This window comes from Mastigoproctus giganteus, chromosome 2 (genome assembly GCF_048544385.1).
Source record: "Mastigoproctus giganteus isolate SK-2022 chromosome 2, ASM4854438v1, whole genome shotgun sequence".
In the NCBI taxonomy this organism is placed as follows: Eukaryota; Metazoa; Arthropoda; class Arachnida; order Uropygi; family Thelyphonidae; genus Mastigoproctus; species Mastigoproctus giganteus.
In genome coordinates this window covers 72,039,904-72,067,688 of record NC_143576.1, presented here as the reverse complement: position 1 = coordinate 72,067,688, position 27,785 = coordinate 72,039,904, and the positions used below count along the sequence as shown (strand labels likewise).

The window sequence follows — 27,785 nt, the reverse complement described above, 5'->3', positions numbered from 1 at the left end:
ATGCTTCCATATATCGATCTGAGTTGATTGTGGTGTCACGCTCTGAGAGGTCCACAAGCAAGTCCACACCTTTGTCCTAAAACACTATTGCAATGACTTTGCTGACAGAAGGCTGTCATTTGAACTTCTTGCTCGGTGAATTTTGATGGTGCCACTCCATCGACTGTCTCTTCATTTCAGGGTCATAATGGTGAAACCAGGTTTCATCACCTGTGATTATGCGTGAAAGGGAAACCTCTCCTTTATTCTCGTAGTTCTGGAGAAGTTCTGTACAGATGACTTTCCAGGCTTCTTTGTGCTCACGTGTTAGCATTTTCGGGACCCACCTTGTCGTAGCCTAGTTAGTTTATGATGGTTATCACAGCAGGTTTCCTTATACCTACTGCATAGCACAATTCATTGTGCTATGCAGTGAAGCAGCGGTCTTCTTTATTCAGTGCATTGATCTGACTCTTGTTGTCGGATGTTATTGGCCTCTGCTTCAGGGCTTGTCAACAATGTCACTTCCCCCACTCTTAAAGTGTCTTATGCAACATTTGGCTGTACTCACATTTGCAGTATTGTCACCATAAACATTTTCAGATGTATATGGATTTTGATAGGCATCACTTCTTCCTCGGTAAGAAATTCAGTCACCACTCTTTGCATGCTTGATACATATATCTGTAATATAGAGTAATATGCTTCACTGTTTCTATTAGATAGCGTAGTATTGACATTTAATTAATTTAATTTATTGATCTTATTAATTTAAAATAGCATGCCCCAAACTAGAGCAGCAAAGCAACGGGCACAAAGTGGCAGGAGTGCTGTGACACGGGGAAGAACTGAGGGGGGGGGCGATTCTCCAACTCATCACAGCCTAAAAATATGTGCAATTTGTGAAATGTTTGCCGAACTCTCTGGAACGGAACCTGATATTGCCATGGCGGATGTCTTTGTGCGTGCACAATGTAAGGAGTGTAAGGAAATCAGTAAGGGTTGAATTTGAAAGTGTCTGCAATTCTACCTAGACGCGATAGGAGGGAGCTTATGATCAGAGCCTTGTCGATCAATTCGGCCCTGGAGAGATTGTGAAAGGCTCAAGGGGTAGAATTTTTCTCAGTCTGGTCTTTGCTTGTTAACAGGAGAGACTCCTTCAACAGGGATGGGATACACTTAAATAGAAAGGGTGCAAGAATATTGGCTGATGCTATCGAGGCAGAGTTAGGTGGGTCGGAAAACTGCTAGCTTCGAGGTGGGGATACATGGACTAATAGATTAACAGTACCTGCTGGCAGAGGTGAAAGTGATTCTTGCACTGCTGCTATTGAAATGAAATTGAACAGCAGCCTGTAAAGCAAGGCAATGGGAATTTCCAGGACTGCTGGGAGTCATAGTGGTAAAAGTAAATACGTGGACTGTTTTAGGGTAAATAACAGTAGAAACAGGTGTATGTATACTTGCATTTACACCAATGCTAGGAGTATAGTTAATAAATTCGATGAGCTTGAAGTGCTAATCAAGACATCAAAGGCAGATATTGTTGGGATATCAGAGACATGATGTTACACAGACATAAGCAGTGCGGAACTGGAATTTAGGGAGTACAATGTGTACAGAAAGGATAGACTGGACAGGAAGGGAGGAGGGGTTATGCTATTAGTTAAAAAACACAAAATCTAAGGAAGTGAATCCAGTTCATGTTGGTGGACAATGCAGTGCTGAGTCTGTTTAGTGTTGACATAAGCTCTGGGAAAGGAAAAATGAGAGTAGGTGTGTGTTATAGGCCTAATAAATCTGATGGGTAAAATGAGCAATTGTGCAGAGAAATAGTGTGCCAGTAAATCAGAGTTTCTTATAATGGGGGATTTTAATTTCCCAGAGATTCACTGGAATTTGTGGGTTGATCACTCACACACTAGCAAGGCTTTTGTGGATTTATGGGATGATTGTTTTCTACAGCAGTATGTTCGGGAGGCAACTGGAGGGAGTACTAGTCATCATCTGATTATCAGTAGTGATTCTTCATGCATTAAGAATCTGCAGATAACAGAACCACTAGGTGGCAGGGATCACAGTGTGCTGAAGTGGGATTTACTCAAAGAGATAACTGCCATCAAGAGTAAAGGGAAGGGTTTTTGCTTTTGTAAAGGTGGCTGCAGTGGTCTGAGACAGTATTTAAATTTTATACAGTGAGACCAAATAAAGATGTTACCAACGGAAAATTCAAAGAATTAATCTTGGAAACTACTAGGCTTTTCATACCAGCTAAGAAATATTGTTCAAGATTTAGGCCTAAATGGATGTCAGGTGAACTAATTAGACATGTGACAGAGAAGAAAAATGCATAGGATACATACAAAATAATAGGTGACAAGGAAGCCTATGATAGATATAAGCTGGTCTGTAACCAAGTCACAAAGGAGGTTTGGCAGACGAAGGCAGATTACGAGAAATCTCTGGCAAAGGATGCAAAGAAAAACAGCAAAGAGTTCTTTACCTTTGTAAACTCTAGAAGGAAGGGGATGAATCAGATTGGTCAACTTGATATCGATGGTTAAACTGTTGATGATCCTGCTCAGGTAGCTAACAAACTAAATGAATATTTTGCTTCTACATTCACACATGAGGAGTTATCCAGGGAGGGAATGCCGGTGGTGTATTAAACTCTGGCAGTAAGCTAGATAATCTTGTAATAACTGAGAGTAAAGTGGAGGAGAAATTGTTGAAGATAAACACAAGAAAGGCACCTGGGGTTGATGGAATCTATCCAGTTATATTAAAGGAGGCGGCAAAGGAAGTAAGCAAACCCTTAGCCAAAATTATGAGAGCTTCCCTGGACCCATGGACTGGAGATGTGCAAATGTGACCCCAATCCACAAAGGAGGATCAAAGGGAGACACAGGTATTTACAGACCTGTAAGTTTAACTTCTCTTCTAGGGAAATTAATCGAGGCACTGGTTAAAGAAGCATTGCAGGATCATCTAGACAAGACTTCAGTTATAGCTCGGACACAGTGTAGGTTTGTTAAGGGGAAGTCTATCTGACTAATTTGATTAGATACTATAATGTAGTCACAAAGTAACTGGATGCAAAGAATAACTTTGATATCATATATTTGGATCTTAGAAAGGCCTTTGATACTGTTGCACATGGAAGACTGCTGAACAAATTGGAGCAGTGTGGCATTGGAGGAAAACTGCTGCTATGGATAAAGGGATGGTTGAGTGGGAGAAGACAGTGGTAATCAATGGACACAGCTCTTCGTGGACTAATGTTATTAGTGGAGTCCCTCAGGGTTCAGTGGGTCCATTATTGTTTTCTGTATTTATAAATGATATTGATGATGATATATCAGGCTTTAATAGTAGTAGTAGTAGTGGCATGTGATGCAAGAAAGCAAGTGTATGAGCTTATGCAGCATCAGCCGGAAAAAAAAAAAAAATCACACCATCCCCTCCAAATGCCTGTCCAGTTCCTCCTTAAATTTATTCAACCTATTAACTTCCACAACGACAGATGGAAGTTTGTTCCAGCAATTAACCACCCGCAGGCTAAAGGCAAATTTCCACACATCTATTCTACATCTGTCTTCTCTTAATTTGAATTTATGCCCCCTTAGATTCGTAATCTGAACAAGTGGAATGATCTCATCAGAATTCAGGGTGCTCAAGCCATTCAAGGCCTTATACACCTCAATCAGATCACCGCGCAGGTGCCTAGTCTCCAGCCACTGCAATTTGCAGAAATTAAGCCTCTCTTGGTAAGAGGATCCCTTCATTCCCCTCACCAACCGTGTTGCCCTTCTCTGTACGTGATCAAGCAAAACTACATCCTTCCTAAAATGAGGCCTCCATACCTGTATGCACTGCTCAAGGCATGGTCTGACCATTGCCTTATACAGAGGGACAATCACCTCCTTTTCCCTGCTAGCAAAATTCCTATATATCGTTGACAAAACCCCATGACCTGCCCTGGTCTGCATTGCTCAGAAAACTTCATATCTGACTGCACAATTACTCCCAGGTCTTTTTCATTTCCTACCACCTTAAGTGTAGTACCACACGGTTGGTACTTTTCTCTCGGGTTATTTCTACCCATATGCATTACTTTGCATTTGTCAAGGTTAAACTTCAGTTGCCACTTCTTAGACCATCTGCCCAAATTATCTAGATCCTGTTGCAGTAGCACACTGCCATTACTGTCATTAACAACCCTGCCAACCTTTGTATCAATTTCAAACTTTGACACTAAGCCTGATATACCTTCTCAATATCAGTGATAAATATACAAAACAACAATGGATCCAACACCGAACCCTGTGGGACTCCACTAATAACATTAGTCCACAAAGAGCAGCACCCATTGATTACCATCCTCTGTCTTCTCCCACCTAACCATCCTTTTATCCATTGTAGCAACTTACCCTTAATACCATTCTGCTCCAATTTGCACAATAGTCTTCCATGCGCAACAGTGTCTGAAAACTTGGATATTATGATGATGTGTAACCACATCATCATAATATCCAAGTTTTCAGACAATACAAAGGTTGGCAGGGCTGTTAATGACATTAATGACGTACGCTGCTGCCACAGGATCTAGAAAAGTTGCGCAGATGGGCTGAGAGGTAGCAAATGAAGTTTAACATTGACAAATGTAAAGTACTACATATGGGAAGCAGTAACCCCAGAGTAACATATCAACTGTGGCACTACACTGAGAATGGTAGAGAATGAAAAGGACGTGGGGGTAATTGTGCAAGCAGACATGAAGTTTTCTGAGCAGTGCAGACGGTTTGCAAGAATAGCTCATGGCGTCTTGTCAATGATATATAGGAATTTTTCTAGCAGGGATAAGGAGGTGGTTATTCCCTTGTATAAGGCAATGGTCAGGCCACACCTTGAGTACTGTATACGGATCTGGAGGCTTCATTTTAAGAAGGATGTAGAGTTGCTGGAACGAGTAGTGAGAAGGGCAACAAGAATACTGAATGGAACAAAGGGTTTCTCTTACGAAGAAAGGCTTAAGTTTTGCAAATTACAGTGTATGGAGAATTGGCATCTGTGAGGTTATCTGATTTAGGTGTATAAAGCCTTGAAAGAATGGATTGAGCATGCTCAATGATGATGGGATTGTTCCTCTTGCTCAGAATAATTGTCTGAGAGGGCATAAATTCAAATTGAGGAAAGACAGTTGTAGCATAGATGTGCATAAGTTTACATTTAGCCAGCGAGTGGTTGATTGCTGAACAAACTTCCATCTGTCGTTATAGAAGTTGATAGCTTAAATAGATTCGATGCAGAACTTGACAAACATTAAACATTTGGAGTGAGTGGATGTGTGAAATAAGGGTTTTTTTTTTTTTTTTTTTTGACTGATGCTATTTAAACTTGCTTTCTTGCATCATGTGCCTTTGCTAATGCTAAAATGACATTCGAAAATTTTTGACCAACAAAAATATTTCTGTTGTGCTATGCCCACCTTTGTCTTGTAATTGGACACCATGCAACTTTTGGCCATTCCCAAAATTAAAACAATGTGAAAGAAAAATTGGAAACAAGCCAGTTATGATATGCAACATTCTTCTCTTGAACAGCCTTAGCACATTTATTGGAAAACAAAGGTGTGTGGAATATAGGATTGCATTCCTACAAGAATAATTTCACTGTCATGATCTGAGCAAACATTGACATCAGAATTTTTGGAACAGTGATTCAACCAAGGAAAAGAAGAAAATAAATCTCATAGGTCATCCCATTTTGCATTCTTGTAATGCCAAACAATACGAGGTTGGGAATAGCCATGAGATAATGGCTCCATTGGAAAAGAGATAATCACCAAGATAATTGCCAACTGGGCTAGCCTGGTGGGTAAAGCACCTGCCTGGCAACTGAAAGATTACGGGTTTGAATCCCACCTTGGGCTTGGATCAGAGTACAAAATGCAAAAACCTTGGGAAGTGCAATATGGCCACAGAAGGCGATGCGCCAACAATTTACAAAAAAAAAAAAAAAAAAAAAAAAGTTGTAATCTGAGGTGCCTAAAGGACCACTCACTTTGGCCGTGTACTTAGAAGGATTGTTTGTGAGAAAAAGATCAAGCATGTTGGCTATATGGTTAGGATTGTCTGGTATTCTTGTAAATGAGCAATCTGTTTGAGGTCATTAGTAATTGCAAAAGCCTCAGCATCTCAACCAGCTGGGGCGGTGTGATTAGAAAACGGAAGCCAGCTGGAGTTTTGAACATTAAAATCAACAAGGAAAATTACCTCACTCTTAGGAAATTTGGACTGGAGAAAGTCAAGTTTCCAAGAGAGGAAGTCAAAGAGCTCCTCCAAGTGATTAGTGGAGTTGGGAGAATGGTAGAGACAACAGATGAATTTGACAGAATGAGGTAGATAGATTTTAAGCCGGAGAAGATTGTTGTTGTTGATAAGTGGTTTGATGGCGCATAATCTACTTTGGGTATAATGCGCCTCAGAGAAGATTGAAAAGAGGAGATTCCAAATTACCAAGTCTCTGACAGGGAATATCAAAATGGATATATGGACAAGTACCACCTTTGAGGTGAAAAGAATCATATGTATAATTTGGCCAATTGAGATGAGTATTCAAATCAACCAATAACAGAAATTCTGTCAGAAAAAGTAGATGTGGTTTGGCAGACTGTAAGTTGAAATGGACATTGTTGAGGTTAGAACCGAGCCAAGTATATTTGTGAAATGAACTAGGAAGGGTTTGAGAGGTTCAGATCTTTTTGCAGATAAGCCTACTCTATTAGTTTGACAATTCATGGTGTATTGAATAGTAAGAAAAAGTGTGGGGGGGGCGGCATGCTGTATGAAGTAATAAAATTTTTGGATATGGCATACGCATGGTAAGAATATACTCAGATCCTTGACGTAACGTGGTCATTTTAGACACTGTTTTAGAGCTGTACCCTCGAAATGTAAGGAAGATTGGGTCTTGCAATGATGTCCATCATAACCTCAAAAGTAATCAGTCATACTGCAAGATGAAAGAGATGGGCAGGGCTGACCGGAACTTAGTTCTGAAGACTAAACATGGGTTCCACCACTTCAATCCTCCAATAAGCAAAGTGCTGGTATTGCACCGGGTGATGTGGTCATCTACCACCTAGTATTGCCTGGTAACACAGGGGGACGGCATTCCTCCATGTGGTGTGGGTGCCACACCTCAACTGTTGCTTACATTGGTTCACACCTGGATGGTCACCCACAGTGCGCTTGTGCATGGGGTTGCACTTGTGTAAGTGTAGTAATTCTGGGGTTATACCCAGAATTACTACAGTCCCACCATCGTGAAAGTGCAAGCAGAGGATTTGGCTGTCACAGACCATCCGGACTTCTCCGAAATTGGTTCCACTTGTCTTGAGTGTCACCCGAATATCAGTTCCATCAGCATTTTAGACTCACAGGTAGCCTCCTGTTGTGTCTGGAAAGAATTGCAGACATTTTCAAATTCAACCCTAGCTCACGGCTTAGTGTTTTGTATTTGTTTATCACCACTCCATTACAGTTATGCTGAATTTTAAGGTATAATCCATGTAATACAATTTTCTGTGTTATTTACATAAAATAATCAAGATAAGTTGTGGAATGAGGTATCTAGCTCTGGACAAGAATTTAGCTTTAATTTATTATGCCATTCTTAACAGTATATGAACTAGTTAGCTTAAAATGTTATTTAAAAGGAATCATTAAAATGAAGTTTTATTGATAGAACTATATTGGAAATTTATTTATTTGGTTTTAATATAGGTTTCATGAAAAGCAGAGATAAAGCATACCACAGATTCTATGTACTGATGATGAAAACCCAGATGTTTATTCGTTTTATTGAAGAGCGTTCATTTGTGTCAGATAAGGATGCTAGTTTGGCCTTTTTTGATGAATGTATTGAGAAAGTTGATATTACAGATTGTTCAGAAAGGCTTTTGGAAGTTGATGAATCTCACAAAAGTGATAGGACAGTTTTTATTGCTCCTCCTGAGCCAGTTGGACTTCCGTTGAGATTAGAATATACATATGAAGAATTTGGAACTTTAAAACCATGTCTCTTTCACAAACATCCATCTAAAACTGTCCTTAGTGTTATTGCTCAAGCTAGTCCCCCACCTAGTAGTCCAATGGCTAGGAGAACTAAGCAGGAGATAAAGTTAGCTCAAAAGGTAAGTTTGTAATTCAGTTTGTAATGTTCAGGTTAACATATCATATCATATATTCTTGCTTATTTTGAAAACTTCAAAGCCAGGATATTTTGTCTTTTAGAGTGATCAGAGAATATAATTTATTATCCAGTTAGTCTAATATTTCGAAAGTTCTTATTTTACCAATAAAAGTTGGTGTGCTGTTGTGTCAGAGACTGAAAGATACAGGTTCCCCTTTTCATTCTTCAGCAAGACAGTGAATCTAGAATAAGGGTTGGATCTCATAGGTTTCTTGCATCTATTATGCAGCAATTAGTTTATATTGGAATCAACATAGTAGACAATGGGATTATGTGTTATTTAATTTCTTATTGTGTCAGTTCATTACATAGTGGTTATGTTTCTTAAGTATACCATTAAAATTTTACTCTTGAAAATGTGTAACTGAAGTATTTTTGTATAATAATTTTGACATTTTTTATTTGGATTTCAGTAAAGCATTTGACACAGCCATTGATTGGTACTTTGATCACAATTAATTTTGAAATTTTTAAATGATATTGACAAAGGGTAGAGGAAGTAATGTCAGGATTTGCATATGATGTCAAGATCAGTAGAGTAATTAATGATCAGAACCTAGCAATGCTTCTTCAGAAAGGCTTAAATAGACTTCAGGGATGGACATAAAAGTGGCAACTATGTTTTAATGCAGTAGAATGCAAGCTCTTAAACTTGAGGAATAGCTTCCCAAAAACAGCTTATACTTGGCGGTGTTGAACTGAAAACCATAGAGGAAAAAGGGATATGAGAGTTAGAATACAGTCAAATTCAAAGTTCTCTGAGCAATAATAATCTTATAAAGTGGGATTATATCCTCGTTATCTTTATAGGCTTCAAATTTTATTCAAAAACCATCAACACCATGGGGATTTCTGGGTGTCTGTTTATACTACTCAGAGAAATTCTTATACCTATAGCATAGCTCCAGATCCTCTCGTTCTAATATTTGTAATTCAGCCCTGCCAACTGTATATGTTATTTTGGGTTTGCTATTCCTCAAATATAAGACCTTTCATTTTGCTGCATTAAAACATTGCTGCCTCTTTTCTGTCAATCATTGAAGCCTGTTCAAGTCATCCTGAAGGAGGGCTGCCTGGCACTGATCATAAACAACTCTCTCAATCTTTGTTGTCTGCAAACATAATGTATATCCCCTTGATCATTGTTTATAAAAATCAGAAACAACATGGCCCAAGAACCAATTCTTGGGAATTTCACACCAATCTGAACACTATCTTCTATTAATCACAACCCATTGCCTGCAGTCTATCTAAGAATCCTGCCAGTAATCTCAAAAGGTTCCCCTTTTCATTCTCACAAAAAAACTTATACAGTAACCTCTCATGAGGGACTGAGTGGTAGTACCTCTGCTAAAATCCAAATAAATTATGTGAAAGTTATTCCCTGCATCCGGCACATGAGTAAATGTGTTAAAATAGCTGACCAGCTTGTTAAGTGTGATTTTCTTTTAAACAAAACCATGTGGTGTGTTCTTTAGAATGTGATTTCTGTCTAAATGTCTCTGGATTGCATTCTTAATCATTAAAGTCTGACTGACTTGTGTGCATTTACTGATCTCTCTCTCTCTCTCTCTCTCTCTCTCTCTCTCTCTCTCTCTCTCTCTCTCTCTCTCTCTCTCTCTCTCTCTCAGAATCACCTTTGTGTATTGGAAATATATACATACATTATGGCAATACTTTGGCACTTCCCCAGTTCAAAGGAATCTCTCCTGATGAGACCAAGGTTGCCCACATAATTTACCTCAGTGCACTCACTGGCTGCCTCCTTGAAACTTAAGCTATCCATTTGTGGAAGCTTACTTACCTTTAGGTTCAATTTTTTTTCTATTAAACAGTGGTCTGTAATTTCAAAATCATTAATTGAATGTCTCAGCTTCAGTTGCACAGATCTCCTCACTATGAAGGGTCATCAGTAAAGATCAATGCAAAGTGCCTTTTCAGTTAATCATGAACATCTGTTGAGTTATATAAGACTTGCCCAGATCCATTACATAAGGGTCTGATTTGATTTGTTTTCTTCTTTGTATTCATATGAAAAACTCCTTGTCTGTATTCTTTTCTCTCTTGGTAAGATAGCATTAGCATTTTTAGTGGCACATGAGGCAAGAAAGCAAGCTTAAGCAGCATCAGCAAAAAAAAAAAAAAAAAAAAATATCCACTTCCCATTTCACCTATTCATTCCCTCCAAAAGTTTGTCTAGTTCTTCCTTGAATTTATTTAAGCCATCAACTTCCACACAGACAGATTTAAATTTGATCTAGCAAACAACCACTTGCTGGCTAAAGGAAAAATTTCAGCACATCTATTCAGCAACCATCTTTCCTCAGTTTGAATTTGTCTCTTGAAGTGTGTAATCTGGGCAAGAGGAAGAATCCCATCAGCATTGAACTTGCTCAAACCATTCAAAGCCTGAACACCTCACAGGTGTTATTGTTTACAGATGTTACAAATTTGCAGAACTGAAGCATTTCTTGATAAGGGCACCTTTTCCCCCTCACCAGTCTCATTGCCCTTCTCTGTACTCATTCCAGCAGCTCTACATCCTTCCTAATATAAGGCCTCCAGACCTGTATGCAGTACTCGAGGCGTGGGCCGACCATTACTCTATACAAAGGGATAATAACTTCCTTATTTATGCTAGCAAAATTCCTGTATATCATTGACAAAACTCCATGAGCTGTCCTGGCAGCTTGTCTGCACTGATCAGAAAGCTTCATATCACACTGAACAATTTCCCACAGGTCTTAAGATGACCTTAGCCAAACTAATGGCAGTTCCAATTTAATAAACAACACATTTACATTATTTACATATTGGTTTTTTCTTGACATCATTAAAAATTCAGGAGTTGGTTGGAAGTCATTTCAAGAAATGTGTTCAACTAGGAGTTTCTTGAACTGGTCTTAATTGGTCTGTTTGATATTTATAGGGAGTTTGTTCCAAGTTTTTGTGGTTATGTATTTTCTGTATTTCTGTCCAGTGGTTGTGAAATGTGGTATCTCGAGAGGTTTGCAAGCTTTTTTAAGTTGTATGCAATTCCTTCTTCTTCTTCTTCTGTTAAGGAAAAGGATCTGAAAAAAGGAGGAAAGTCTGGCAGCATTGTAGACAGAGAGCCTCAGCTTTGTGAAGCAGTTGGTAGGTGATGAGGAGTCCCATTCCTTGTGTTTGTAGTGGCAAATGATGCAAGCAAGCTTATATTAATTATACAGCATCAGTATAAAAAAAAAAAAAAAAATCCCATTTCACCGTATACATTCCCTCCTATAGTTCTAGTTCTTAATTGAATTTATTTAAACTAGCCACTTCAACAACAACAGAAGTTTGTTTCAGCAATCAACCACCTGCTGGCTAAAGGGTAGAACACAAACACCATTTTGAATTCTAAGATGCCACATGTTTCACATAAGTGAGAAACTTCCTAGGGATGCTCAATTTCTATAGGAAATTTATTTTAGTTTGTGTGCTAAAATTATGAAACCTATTTCTTTGTTGACCAGAAAGTGTGAAGTTTGCTTTGGTTAGTCCAGCAGTCAGGTTTGATGAGGTAAGGAATAAACTACCTACTGATCCTGTGCTTATCCATCCCAGTGTAAGGCAGGAGTTCTTTGTGTCTTGTGATGCATTAGGAAAAATTATAGGGGCTATGCTGGAACAAGAAGTAGATGGCAAGCTGAGGCCATTGCTAATCTCTGAAGATTGGGCAATGCTAAGAGGTCCTACACTACAATCAAAAGGATGTCACTTGCCCTCATTTATCTGTTGAGGCACCAAGACATTTTTGGATTGGTCAAATAATTGATATCAGAACGGATCATAAATCCCTCTAATTTAACATGCAATTGAAGGAGTTTAATCAAATAATTTTAAGTTGGTTTGTAGAATTGCAGGAATTCCAGGTTGATATATTTTATATTAGTGGCAGAAAGAATTGTCTGATTAACAACCTATCTAGTATATGTAGGAAACAGAATTATTTGAGGATTAGTGGACACACATCGTGGAAGAGCACATATCAATGCTTAAGTTAAGGTGATACACAAGAAAGACTTTGTTTTGCACAGTAACGAGCTGGTAATTTTGCCTGTGCTATATTTGAATCTTTGTAAGGTCCATGATATTAAAAAGATGTTCCCAATGTTTTACCTGAAGAGGAATGGAATGGTAGAGAAAGTGAATGACCACTGAAAGAGATAATATGCAAAATAATATGTTCAAATAACAAAGTGTGGCATGCAATACTGAACCAGGTGCTTTTTACATGTAATTCAGTGTTTCATACCTTTGTCAGGAAAAATCCATTTTTACACATTGATTAGTATTAACACGTTCTACCTACAGAGGTAGGATGGATGAATAATTTTGGGGTTTAAGAGGTTTTGAATAATTTAGAGTTTAAATGAGTTAATTAGTAAGGGTATGGAATTAAAATATGCTCAAGGAAGTAGAATTGCACAACTTCGTCCCTTGTTGTCATTGAAGAATTAATTAATTAAAAACTCTAAAATATGAAACTGGTGAAGCCAAAAGTCATAACGACTGACTTTCATTTTTTTTTTAACGTCTTCAGTTGGCAATACTAAAGTGAGAAGAGAACGTGTGTTTTAAAGGACTTCTATGTTCCCGTGATGCTCTGGTGACATGCGGGAATCTTAGGTGCGTGAGATTCCAGAAAGGTTGGAGGGTAGTTTCACATTTATGACATTTAATTTGGTGTGATGGCGGAACCATTCTATAATAAGGGCTTCTTATTGAAAAATTTTGTAACTAGGTTTTAATTTTATGATGGTAATGGCAGAATCGACTAAAGGGGTGTGGTTGTGGGAATGTACGTATAGTGTAAGCTCGGTACTGGATTGCCATGTTCTGAAACTGTTGTAATGGTAATAAGCCCATGTGTTAGAGTTTTTTGTGGAACCATACTTGGTAGTAGTGCTTCCAATGTAGCAGGCATTGAAATTTTGCTGACATTTGATTAAATATACAATATTATTCATACCATTTATTGGGTATTTATATGTTTTTTTGTATGTATTAAATAGTGGCCCTAGTTTGTTATATGAGGAAAATATAAGTGTAATGTCAGTGCCTGCGAACACTTGACGGAATTGTCTGGCGAGACTACTGTGATAAGGGAGAATGATGCGCATGCTCCCTTTTGTGTTGTGTTTGGGTAAATTATTGGTGTTATTTTTGGAGACAGAAATTATATGTTGGATTAATTGGAATGGGTATTTCCTGGACATGAACTTTTTTGTAAGATATTGTAGTTCAACAGATAAGTCATCTTGTGAAGAACTGTATTTAATAGCATTGTGAATTTGGTTATAAAGAACAGCTTTTTTTGTACTAAGTGGGTGGTGTGATTCAAAGTGTAGATATTTACCTGTGTGTGTATTTTTCCATAAATCTTGGTTCCCAGTTTGGTACCTGTTTTGTATATTGTGAGGTTAAGGAAATTGATTTGATTGTTAACTTCTGTTTCAAGTGTGTATTTTAGTCTATCATGTATTGAGTTGAATTTAATAAAAAGATTATCAATTGTAATTCTATTTCCTATTAAAAGTATGTTATATATAGTTTAATCCCTGAAGTAAAAGGCTATAGTACTTGGTTTTCTATGGTTGCTAAATAAATCTCAGGTATGGGGGCAGAAATTCCTAGACCCATGTGGAGGCCGAATGTTTGTTGAAATATTTGGTTATGAAACCAGAAGTGTCTAGCATCCAGTAAGAATGAAGTAAGTTCTAAGATATTGTTGATGGAAAGAGAGGTGCGATTGATTAAAGTATTGTCTGTCATTAGGAATTCTCGTAAGGCTTGTAGTGTAAATGGTAAGTGTACGTTTGTATATAAAGAAACAACATCAAACGATGCCAAGATGTCTTCACTGGAAATTATGGTAGTATTTATTTTTTCAAATGCTTGATTAGTGTTACTAACTTTGAATCTTGTGAGGGGGGGGGGATATAATTTTTACTAAAAAGAAGGATAGGCTGGCAAAGGCAGATTTGCTAAAGGAAACTATTGGTTTGTGTAACATTCGGTGATGCCAAATTACACAACTTTTATATTACGCTTTGCTATTCGAACTTGAGTGATTTAATTGATTAAACTAAGCTAATGCAGAATGCAGTGATACATATTTCACTATACAGTTTTACGTTATACCTAACTATTGAGGTCGAGATATGTGCTATACCGTAACAATCACAATATTAAATTAGCACTCAAAAAGTGATTAAAACCTTCAAAATAGTTATTTATTACAATAAAAATCCTACTGTTCTTCTGCGCTACTGATTAAAACCTTCTAAATAGTTATTTATTATAATAAAATCCTAGTATTCTTCTGCGCTACTGGTTACTTGTGACGTTATCCCCACCAAAACACCGATACAATATTGTTATGAGTAGTGAGTTGTAACATAAAATCTCTAGCTAAATTTAAAAAAAATAAGTTGGCAAATGCTACTAAGACCATTTCTATTTGTAAAACACAAATTAATACTTTAATTAAAAATGTGACAAAATTTTTAAGAAAACCTATCCGATTGCAGGTGCTCCAGAAGTCCTTTGGTTTGGGAGAGAACATCCAAAGGACAATTATCCTGCAAACCAAGACTACATTATATGTGTTCCATCTTTGCAGAATAACCTGTAGCAGAGCAAGATACAGTTATGGGAGATAGGTTTGTGTGTGTTCATTGCAAAGAGCATGAGGAGGATAAACACAAACTCAACATACTGGTTTGCTTATATGAGGGCTTAAAGATCAGGGTTGATGCCTCTTAAAGAATTAAAAGAGAGGGACCCATCAAGCACTCATCTACCCAGTCCCAACACTTGAGCCTATACTCCAGCTTCAGATGAAAAAACAACATCTTCCATAGCAGAGATCCTTGGTCCCACAGGAATTAGCTATATGATAAGAGCCTTATAATTCAGTTCAGCCTTGGAGAGACTGTGGAAGGCATGTGGGATAGAATTTTTTCAGTGTGGTCTATACTTGCTAACAGGAGAGACTGTTTTTACAGGGATGGGATACATTTAATTAGAAAAGGGTGCAAAACTATTTTCTCATGCTATTGAGCTACTGTTAGGTGGATCAGAAAACTGCCAGGTAGGAGGGACACACTAATTGATAAAGCAGCCACAGGCAGAAATGTAAGTGCTTCTTGCAGTGTTTCTGTTAGAACATTCAGCAGCCTGGAAAATGATATGTTAGGGATTTAAAGGCCTGTGGAGGGGGTCCTCATGGAACAAGTATATACACGTTGTGTTGGGGTTACCTAGAATGAAACAGGTACATGTTCCAATTGTAAGAGCAGTGTAAATAAATTTGATGAATTGTACTTTAAGTCATTGAATTTAAGTCATAAGTACTTTATGTCATCGAATGCAGACATTGTGGGGATAAGAAACAATGCAAGAAGGCAAGCTGATACAGCATCAACAAAAAAAAAAAAAAAAAAAATTCACCTATTCTATTCCCTCCAATAGTTTGTCTAATTCTTTATTGAATTTATTTAAGCTATCAACCTTCATAACAACAGATGGAGGTTTGTTCCAGCAATCAATGACATGCTGGCTAAAGGCAAACTTTAGTACATCTCTTCTGCAACTGTCCTTCCCCAGTTTGTATTTGTGCCCCCTCATATGTGTAGTCTGAGCAAGAGGGAGAATCCCACCAGCATTGAGCTTACTCAATTCATTCAAAGCCTCATAAGTGGCTAGTTTCCAGATGTTGCAATTTGCAGAAAGAAGTCTTTATTGCTAAGGACACCCCCTTTGTTCCACTTGCCAACCTTATTGCCCTTCTCTGTACTCATTCCAGCAGCACCACATCCTTCCTAAAATAATGCTTCCAAATCTGTATGTACTACTCAAGATTTGACTTGACCATTGCCTTATAAAATGGGATAATCACCTCCTTATCCCTGCTATCAAAATTCCTGTATATCATTGACAAAATCCCATGAGCTGTCCTGGCAACCTGTTTGCATTGCTCAGAGAACTTCATATTTGACTGCTTAATTACACCCAGGTCTTTTTCATTTTCCACTACCCTGAGTGTCAGGTTACTGCTACACATATGCATTACTTTGCATTTGTCTGTATTAAACTTCAATGGCCATTTCTCAGGCCATTTGCCCAACTTTTCTAGGTCCTATTGCAATAGCAACTATCATTAATGTCATTATCCACCCTGCCCACCATTGTGTCAACTGCAGACTTGGACAGTAAGCCTGACATGCCTTCATCAGTATCATTGATATATATATATATATATATATATAGAAAACAGCAATGGGCACAACACTGAATTTCGGGGAATCCACTAATAACATCAGTCCAAATAGAATGGGCCAGTAAATTAGAATATCTTATAATGGAGGAGTTTAATTTCCAGGTAGTGACAGACCCATGCTGCTTGGTCACTCACATAGTAGCAAGACTTTTGTGGAATTATTGGATGAATGTTTTCTGCAACAACATTTTAGTGAAGCAATGGAGGAAAGCAGTAATCTTAATTTGATTATTAGCAGGAATCATTCATGCATTAAGAATTTGCAAGTAAAATGCCCATTATGTAGAGATCGTAGTGTACTGATGTAGGATTTACTAAAGATTTTTAGTAAAAATAGGAATGGCTTTTGTAAGGGGGTGACTATTGTGGTCTTAGACAGTTGTTAAATTTTGTGCAGTGTGGCCAACTGATGAAGTTACCAATAGAAAATTCTAAATGAGAAGCATTCAGAGTTGTAATCATAGAAGCAACTAGCCTTTTTATACCAACTAAGAGTTAATCTTCAAGAATTAGAATGGATAGATGTAGTTATGGCAGTGAAGAAGAAGAATGTGTGGGATGCATATAATCTATAAAGTGATAAGCGAAGTATAAAGTGAAGCTAGTAGTAGGTATAAATTAATTTGCAGTCAAGTTACAAAGGAGATTAGGCATGCCTAGGCAGATTACAAGAAGTCTCTTGCAAAGATAAACAGCAATGTATTGTAAACATTAGAAAACAAGGGACATTGGTTCATTAGATAAGAATGGTGTATCTTTTGATGATCCTGCTCTGGTTGCTTTAAAAATTAAATAGATATTTTGCATCTACATTCACACAAGAGGAATTTATTAGGTATGAGGAAGCCAGAAATATATTGAATTCTAAAAGGGAGAATGTTTCTGAATGATTTTGTGATAACTGAGATGAAAGAGGAAAAGGTTGTTGAAACACCTCTGGTGAATGGGATATCTCCAGTTATATTAAAGGGGACAGCAAAGGATGTACAAAAACCTCTAGCCATAACTATAAGAGCATCCTTTGATTCAGGGAAAGTTTCTATTGATTGGAGATGTATGAATCCCCAATTGCAAAAAGGAATCAATGGGTGATACAAATTATTACAGACTCTTTAACTGTAGGGTAAATAATGGAGTCACTTGTTAAAGAAGTAATGCATGAAAATCTAGACAGGAATGCACTTATACTGCACGGATTTGTTATGGACTGTCTTTTTTGATCAACCCTGATTGAATACTATGTTCTGAAAAAGAACTACATGCAAAAAAATAAAAAATAAAAAATAAATAATAATTTTTACATTACATACTTAGATTTTATAAAAGCTTTTGTTAATGTTTCACCTAAAAGACTGGTATATTTATAGGTACAGTTTCGCATTAATGGCAAGTTACTGCTATGGGTGATGGGATGGATGAGTTGGAGAAGACAGAGTGGTTATCAGTGGACACTGCTCTTTTTGGACTAATATTATTATTGGAGTTACCAGGGTTCAAGGTTGCTTCTTTGTTATTTTCCATATTTATTAATGATATTGTTGGCAATGTTTGGAGATGATAATAAGGTTGGCAGAGGGTCCTTTAAGAATAGTAATTAGGGGATGCAACAAGATCTATAAAAATTAGACAAAAAGGCCGAGAAGTGGCAGTCGAAGTTTAACATTGACAAATGTAGGGTAATTCATGGGTGGCCGTAAACCCTGATTAACATAATAACTTTGTGATACCACACTCATGGTTGTGGAGAATGAAAAAAGACCTGGGGGATAATCATGTAATCAGATATAAAGTTTTTTCAGCAGTGCATTTTTGCTGCCTGGACAGCTCATGGGGTTCTGTCAATTTTGTGCAGAATTTTGCCACCTGGAATAAAGAGGTGATTATCCCATTGTTAGGCCATTTTACCGTGAGTACTGCAGATAGGTATGGATACCTTATTTGCAGAAGGATGTTTATCTGGAATGCGTGCAGAGAAGTGCAACAATATTAGTGAGGGGAAACAAAAGGGTGCTCCTGCTAAGAAAAGTTTCAGTTCTGCAAATTTCAGTACATGGAGACTAGGCACCCACAAGGAGATCAGATTGAAATGTTTAATCCTTTGTATGGATTGGGAAGGTTAAGTGCTGGTAGAATTCTTCTTTTGTTTAGACTACACATGAGGAGGAATAAAATACAGTTGAGATAGGTTGATTGGAAGATGTGTAGAAATTTGCTTTCAGCCAGTGGGTAGTTTATTGTTAGGAAAAAACTTCTATTTGGTGTAGAGGTAGTGGATTTGAATAAACTCAAGGACTATCTAGACAAACTCTTCAAGGGGGTTGACAGGTATAAGGAATTAAAGCCCCCTTCCCCCAATAGTAATACTATAAATTGATTTTGGGTGATGGGCATGTAAGTAACTGATTGACAGGTCTTTGAGGCTATGAAGAATCAATTTGCTGACAGTCTTTAGAGGTTTTCTTCCATTATGTCTATCTACACATTCTATTTGTGATATTTTTCCTTGACATACTGATTGCATTTTTGACTGTAATTTCACTCTAATGTTGGGCAAGAAAGGTTAACATAAGAGCAAATTAAATAATTGAAAGAATTTATTTCAGAGCTCTTTTTAATTTTTTTTATTCAAATTTCAAAATTTGAAGAAAATATACCCCCTCCACAGAGCTGGCTGCTGTCAAAAATTCTGTGCATGGAAGGACACTAATGTATGGGAGGCACGCTTAAGAACAGATAATGAAATAATTCCTTTAAAGTCTTTTAAATAATATTTAATACTTAAGTATTTAGAATTTATGATTGTATTTAAAGTATCTTATGACGAGTGTATCCGTAGCCGAGTGGTTGGGAGTGCAGTAGCACACACTCTTTGAGTAGACCAGGGTTCAAGCCCCTGACTGCTGAATACGGTCGGTTTGCCAACCCACAGTGGACCAGAATGGCAGATTATGGTCCATTTCCCTCAGCATGAATTGTTGAAGAGCCTTCCATCGTGCAGTGGGTTGATAATGGCTGCACTTTACCTTTACCTTTTATTACGAGTTTGCAGTTATGGAATTTCCAGACATTTGTTAAGGGCGTGATATCATCTTCTCTATCCATGAGGTAATAGACTTGATTGCCAATGAGTAGAATTTATATTTCTAAATTATAATTTATATATATTTTTTAAATATTTTGAATGGTGAAATAAATTTAGCTAATTTCTTTTAGGTTGCAAAGGAACAATCTGAAACACCAATGATGTGGGCAAAGTAAGTTTCCTAGTAGCTTTCAATGTTTACAGTAACATAGCAGTATATTATATTAATGGTTTATTAATATTAATGGTTTTTCAGCCTTTATTCTATGAGAAATTGGGCTTCCTCACTCACTTCTCCAAGTTTCCTGAAATGTTCTGTTGATATTTTACTTGATTTCTACATGCATACATACATGTATATACAGGCTGCTTATAATTTGTGCACGTTGCTCATGTTACTTCAGCTGGCTGTAGTTGGGGAAAACTGTTATTAGTATAAAGATGAAATTTGGATGGATGCTATCCAACATATATGGAAATGGGGAGGGGGGAGTTCCAGAAACTGCCCTAAAGGAGCAACAGTATTGGTTAAGTACTGTTTAGATGAACTTCTAGATATATTGATTGAAATTTTAAATATGATGACAATTTGCTTCATTATATGCCCCTGAAGCATGTCTGGGAGATATTAGCAACATGTCTTGTGATGCTTTCCTTAAAATCAGCTTGAGATTGAATACATCTTTATTATGCCATAGGCTTGAGATATCCCCATAACCAGAAGTCACAGGGTCTGGCAAACAAATTGCCCAAACATTCCTCAAATTACCTGAAATGGTGTGGTCATCATAAAATCTGCTATGAAGGAGATTTGTTATTACTATATCATCAACATGCAGAAGAGTCTCATCCTATGTGAAAGCAGTTTTCCACAGAGATCACAGTAGTACTTGGCTATCTGGGTAAATGTTTCTTTACCACAAGCTCACAAACCTCTGTGAAAAATATTGGTCTTACTACAAAATTCATCACACACCAAACAAGAAACATATATGCAGAGGAGATGCATGTCATTGACAACAACTGGAAGTAGTAGTAGTAGTGGCATGTGATGCAAGAAAGCACGTGTATGAGCTTATGCAGCATCAGCCAAAAAAAAAAAAAAAAAAATTAATATATCGCACCATTCCCTCCAAATACCTGTCCAGTTCCTCCTTAAATTTATTCAACCTATCAACCTCCACAACGACAGATGGAAGTTTGTTCCAGCAATTAACCACCTGCTGGCTAAAGGCAAATTTCCGCACATCTATTCTACATCTGTCCTTTCTTAATTTGAATTTATGCCGCCTTAGGTTCGTAATCTGAACAAGTGGAAGGATCCCATCAGAATTCAGCGTGCTGAACCCATTCAAGGCCTTATACACCTCAATCAGATCACCGTGCAGGTGCCTAGTCTCCAGCCACTGCAATTTGCAGAACTTAAGCCTCTCTTGATAAGAGGATCCCTTCATTCCCCTCACCAATCTTGTTGCCCTTCTCTGTACACGCTCAAGTAAATCTACATCCTTCCTAAAATGAGGCCTCCAGACCTGTACGCAGTACTCAAGGCGTGGCCTGACCATTGCCTTATACAGAGGGATAATCACCTCCTTTTCCCTGCTAGCAAAATTCCTATTTATCATTGACAAAACCCCATGACTTGCCCTGGCAGCCTGTCTGCATTGCTCAGAAAACTTCATATCTGACTGCACAATTACTCCCAGGTCTTTTTCATTTTCTACCACCTTAAGTGTAGTACGACACAGTTAGTACGTTTCTCTGGGGTTACTTCTACCCATATGCAGTACTTTGCATTTGTCAAGTTTAAACTTCAGTTGCCACTTCTTAGCCCATCTGCCCAAATTATCCAGATCCTGTTGCAGTAGCACACTGCCATTACTGTCATTAACAATCCTGCCAACCTTTGTATCATCTGCAAACTTCGACATTAAGCCTGATATACCTTCATCAATATCATTGATAAATATACAAAACAACAGTGGACCTAACACCGAACCCTGTGGGACCCACTAATAACATCAGTCCAAGAAGAGCAGCACCCATTGATTACCACCCTCTGTCTTCTCCCATTTAACCATCCTTTTATCCATTGTAGCAACTTACCCTTAATACCATTCTGCTCCAATTTGTATAATAGTCTTCCATGCGCAACAGTGTCAAAAGCTTTCCTGAAATCCAAGTATACGATATCAAAATTATTTTTTGCATCCAGTTCCTTTGTAACCACATCATAATATCCTATCAAATTTGTCAGACAAGACTTTCCCTTAACAAACCCATGCTGTGTCTGAATTATTGCTGCAGTCTTGTCTAGATGATCCTGCAATGCATCTTTAACCAGTGACTCCATTATTTTACCAGGAATAGAAGTTAAACTAACTGGTCTGTAATTACTCGTGTCACTCTTCGATCCCCTTTTGTGAATTGGGGATACATTTGCACATCTCCAGTCCGTGGGAACCTCCCCTGAGTCGAAGGACGCTCTCATAATTATAGATAAGGGTTTTCTTAGTTGCTTTGCCGCCTCCTTTAATATAACTGGATAGATCCCATCCACCCCAGGTGCTTTTCTTATGTTTAACTTCAACAATTTCTCCTCCACTTTGCTTTCAGCTATTACAAAATCATTAAGTATCCTGCTACAATTTGATAACCTTCTGTCATTTTCAAACCTGAATAATTCCTCACGTGTGAATGTAGATGCAAAATACTCATTCAGTTTGTTTTCTATCTGAGCAGGATCATCAACAGTCGAACCATCGATGTCAAGTGGACCAATCAGATTCATCCCCTTCCTTTTAGAGTTTATATAAGTAAAGAAATCCTTGCTGTTTTTCTTAGCATCTTTTGCCAAGGATTTCTCATAATCTGCCTTCACCTGCCGAACCTCCTTTGTGACCTGATTATAGATTAACTTATATCTGCCATAGGCTTCTGAGTCGCTTGATAATTTATATGCATCCCATGCCTTTTTCTTCTCTGTTACGAATCTCATTAGTTCATTTGACAACAATTTAGGCCTAAACCTTAAACAATATTTCTTAATAGGTATGAACCTTTTAGTAGCTTCCACGATTAATTCCTTGAATGCTTCCCACTTAGAATTTACTGTTGATCCCACTGTACAGAATTTAAAAACTGTCGGAGACCACTGTACTCGCCTTTACGGAAGCAAAAACCCTTTCCTTTACCCCTGATGGTAATTAAATCTTTAAGTAAATCCCACGTCAGTACACTGTGATCACTGCCACCTAGTGGTTCTTTTATCTGCAAATTCCTAATACATGAATGATCACTGCTGATAACCAGATCAAGAGTATTACTTTCTCTGGTTGCCTCTTGAACATGCTGCTGCAAAAAACAATCATCCAATAAAAATTCACAAAAGTCTGACTAGTGTGTGAGTGACCAACCCACAAGTTCCAGTCAATATCTGGGAAGTTAAAATCCCCCATTATAAGACATTCCGATTTACTAGCCCACTCTATTTCTCTGTACAATTGTTCATTGTACTCATTCAAGTCATTAGGCCTATAACACACTCCTCTTATTTTTGCTTTTGCAGTGCTTATGTCACACCAAACTGACTCAACAGTGCACTGTTCATCTATATCAACTGGATGCACTTCTTTTGATTTTATGTTTTTCTTAATTAACAGCATAACACCTCCTCCCTTCCTATCCTGTGTATCCTTTTTGTACACATTGTACTCCCCAAATTCCAGTTCGGCATTCCTTATATCTGTGTGACACCACGTCGCTGATATCCCAACAATATCTGCCTTTGATGTCTTGACCAACACTTCAAATTCATCAAATTTATTTACTATACTTCTAACATTGGTATACATGCAAGTATACATGCACCTATTCTTATTTTTAGTTACTCTAACACATCCTATATACCCACCTGTTTCACGATGACTGCCATCCGTCCCTGAAACCCCCAACACCCCTCGCTCCAGATCGCTACTTATTCTAATAGAAGTTGTGGAAGAATCACCTTCACCTCCGCCTGCGGCTATTGTTGAACTATTAGTCCTTGTATCCCCCCAAGCTATCAGTTTTCCGACCCACCTAACACTGCCTCGATAGCATCAGCAAATCTTCTTGCACCCTTTCTATTTAAGTGTATCCCATCCCTGTAGAAACAGTCTCTCCAGTTAACAAGTACAGTCCAGGCTGAAAAAAATTCTATCCCTTGAGCCTTGCACAATCTTTCCAGGGCCGAATTGATCGACAAGGCTCTCATCATATACTCCCTCCTATCGTGTCTGGGCAGAATTGCAGACACTTTCAAATTCAACCCTAATTCACGGCTTTTTTTCATCAGTGACCTGTACTTGTTAAGTAATTCTGCCGGTCTCCTACTCTTAATATCATTAGTGCCAACGTGTACAACAATATCATCTTTTGTGCCCTTAAAAGATGATATCTGTTCTACAACGTTGGAGAATCTAAGTAAAGATTGCCATGCCCAACAATTGTGTATTGACATTGCAACTTAACTAGAAATGACCAATGTCAATCCATTTGTTCTCCAGCCACATGCCATCAGCTGCAGTTGTTGCCAGAAACTATAATGCAAAGTTATTACATCACTGTGGATCAGTTAGAATTAGGTCTGGCACCTGTGTGGATCATTTACAGATACCATTGAATGATAGATCAAAGAACTTTATGGATGGTCCATCATGGAATATTAAGATATCACAGCTCTAATGGACGAATATTGATTTCTTGCTGGCTCATCTCACACAGTAATAGGCACTGTGACTGGGCAACCTCATGTGCCATGAACTGCTGATGTCACCTATTTTGTCACATTTTATCATCACTTTGCATAACCAATTTTGCAAAAATGTATGTGTTCTTAATCCTTTTAAACTGGAATTCTTTAAAGCAAGAAAGTTAGGATTCTGTCCTTTTGTTCAGCAAGGAAGTACTTTATCACTGTATGTGACTATGTGGTGCACAAGTTCCCTTTGAAGAAAGGTTTCTTATAAATGCTTAGATAGCACAAATTTAATCAATCAGTAGTGCATAATTTTCAAACCTTAAATTTTTTGTAGACAAGTTTCCATTTGTTCTTACTCTCATTTGGGATAAAGAAGTAGAAAAAGTGTATACATTTTTCAGTATTAGTTCTCTCAGTTTTGGTGTGAGAAAATAACAGATGCTATTATGAAAGAAGAAAGAATTAATGTACAGTGGTTCTCTTTGTGACTGGCAAGTACCAAGTACACAAGGAAGCTTGAAATATAACAAATTATACAAAGTTGTATCTGGCATTTTAACTATTCCTCATAGCAATGCTGATTGTAAGAGGATATTCAGCCAAGTTGGAAAAAGAAAGATTAGTACAGGCTGGCCTGTACTAATGTTTGGTCAAAGTCATTAAAAATTCCAAGTCTGCATGTGACTTTATTAGTGGGAGAAAAACAAGTAACACTTCTGCTTCCGATGGTTGATGGTGGAACACACTGAGGCGAACTGTGCACAAACGCTTGTTTATTGCCTATCCGATGCGTGGCAAGCTTAGTGTGCGATTCAAATTTTTTTTCAACTATCACGTTAACTGGGAATTTGTATCGTGAAAAGTGGTATTTTTTCAAATAGCCATAAATGAAAACCTAATTTATTAATATATAGATTTTCTCTTTTGGTGGTGAAGTTTTGGAAATTCTCTTGATAGCTAGGTCTGTAGAGCAGAACCAAAACTTTGACCAAACATTTATAAAGAGCATAATTGCATGAAAAAAGATACTGAAACAGTATCCTTTTTTTTAAGCAATAGAAATTAGTTGATCAAGTAATTGTCAACTGTAATCAAGTCACAAAGGAGATTAGGCAAGTGAAGGCAGATTATGAGAAATATTTGGCTAAGGATGCTAAGAAAACCAGCAAGGGCTTCTTTACTTATATAAACTAGAAGGAAGGGGATGAATCAGATTGGTCCACTTGATATCGATGGTTAAACTGTTGATGATCCTGCTCAGATAGCTGATAATCTGAATGAGTATTTTGCATCTACATTCACACATAAGTTATTAAAGGAGGAAAATGCCGGAGGTTCATAAAACTGTAACAAGGTGCGTAATGATTTTGTAATAACTGAGAGCAAAGTGGAGGAGAAATTGTTGAAGTTATACATAAGAAAGGCACATGGGGTGTACGGGATCTATCCAGTTATGTTAAAGAAGGTGGCAGAGGAAGTAAGCAAACCCTTAGCCATAATTATGAGAACATCCTTGGACTCAGGGGAAGTGTCCATGGGCTGCAGATGTGCAAATGTATCCCCAATTCACAAAGGAGGATCCAAGGGTGACATGAGTAATTTCACACCAGTTACTTTAACTTCTGTTCTGGGAAAAATAATGACGTCACTGGTTAAAGATGCATTGCAGGATCTTCTAGATAAGACTACAGTAATCATTCAGACACTTCTTGATTAGACCGGGGTTCGAGCCCGTCACCACCAAATACGGAGGATGCGGAAAGGTCAGGGAATGATCACCGCATATCCCGGAGCAATATGGCCTTAGTTGCTAATGCTCCTAAAAACCAAACCAACAACAAACATCATTCAGACATAGCATCGGTTTGTTAAGGGAGGGTTTTATGTGACACATTTAATTGGATACAATGATGTGGTCACAAAGAAACTGGATGCAAAAAATAATTTTGATATCATATACAGCCACTCCCCAGCTTACATAATACTCAACTTAGAAATTCGACTTTATGTTAGTTTTTGCGTGCTGGTGCAAACTTAAAAAATCGTGTAAACATATTTTGCATCCCATAGGAATAAAATGTAATGTGAACCTAATTAATTTTCTTTTAGTAATTTGTTTCAAGACCTTGAAAGTTGAAATTTTCCCTATATAACTAAGCTATTTATCTCTTTAAAAGGTCATTTTTATAATGGAAATTGCACTACACTTTCATCATTATCATATGTTCCATTATAAGAATCAGTTTTGAATGCCTTTGTGATATTTTCCTACATTTCTGGAGATCACTACCATAAAACAATAAAAACAATTTGCACTTTTCTGGTTATTGGGCTTTTCTGTTAGCGCAATCTATTATAAACAGGTAGTAAACTCGACGTTACTGCATTTGCAAAAATACCGATAGCTGGAATTGTGTGGGTTTTTTATGTTATTATGATGAAATGTGTTTCCCCTTCACTGAAATCTTAATATAAAAAACATAAATAAATTTTTAGAATCTTCTTTTCATTCATATTTACTTATTACAATGGTGAAGGGAAAGGGACCAGCTGAAAGTGCAACTGCTAGGAAACGAAACAAAATTATTCAGAAATGAAGATGATTAATTAAGAAGTACGAAGCAGGACAAAGTTTGTTATCTATATCACGGAATTAGGTTTTGTTGCTTGAACAGTGAATACTATTTTAAGGGACAGTGTGCGTATAAAAGAACATGTTAAAGGATCAATGGATTTAAGATCAACAATGGTCACAAAATAGCGTTCAGGTGCTATATCGAAGATGGAAAAGCTATTAATAATATGGATGGAAAATCAGATTCAGAAGCAAGTGCCCCTGAGTCCAATGGCCATTCAAGCAAAAGCAACAAGTATTTATGAAGATATTAAGGATAAGTATGGCGAACCCCAAGGCAAGTGCGTGGCAAACAATGGGTGGTTTAATAGGTTCAAACATCATGCTTGTTTCCAAAACATTAAAGTATTCGGTGAAGTTTCCAGTGCCAATTCTGCAGCTGCAGAGAAATTTTGTGATGTGTTGGAAAAAACCCCTTCTAAATTGGGGAGTTAATTCTGGCAATGATGCTCAAAAGGTAAAACTTGCTGACGTTATACCTGTCTCCTCTCTCCTTTTTGTAATTTTATAATTTTGAAATTTTTGTAATTTTTCCTGCGCATGAGATAAAAAAAAAATTGAATAAGTAATTCTATTTACATGTTCGTTGAAAATTTCTTGTTTGCTTCAGTCATATTCAATCAGATTTGCTTCAATCAAATTTACAAGTGCTGCAGAAGCATTTAGGGAAATTCTGACTTACTTAAAATTCCAACTTATGTAGAGTTCTATGGAACACAACCCTTACGTAAGTCAGGGAGTGGCTGTTCTTGGATTTCAGGAAAACTTTTGACACTGCTGTGTA

At 37.5% G+C, this 27,785-nt stretch overlaps 1 protein-coding gene across 3 annotated transcripts in view; it reads left to right on the top strand.

Annotated features, from left to right (window-relative positions):
* Window positions 1–27,785, top strand: part of Crag (DENN domain-containing protein Crag) — an 878,555-nt gene that overhangs the window by 413,365 nt on the left and 437,405 nt on the right. For all 3 annotated transcript variants that reach the window (XM_090389072.1, XM_090389068.1, XM_090389077.1), the window contains 2 exons: window positions 7,767–8,176; window positions 19,757–19,797. In XM_090389072.1, the coding sequence (XP_090245198.1) occupies window positions 7,767–8,176; window positions 19,757–19,797 (451 nt within the window). The remainder of the gene's footprint in view (window positions 1–7,766; window positions 8,177–19,756; window positions 19,798–27,785) is intronic.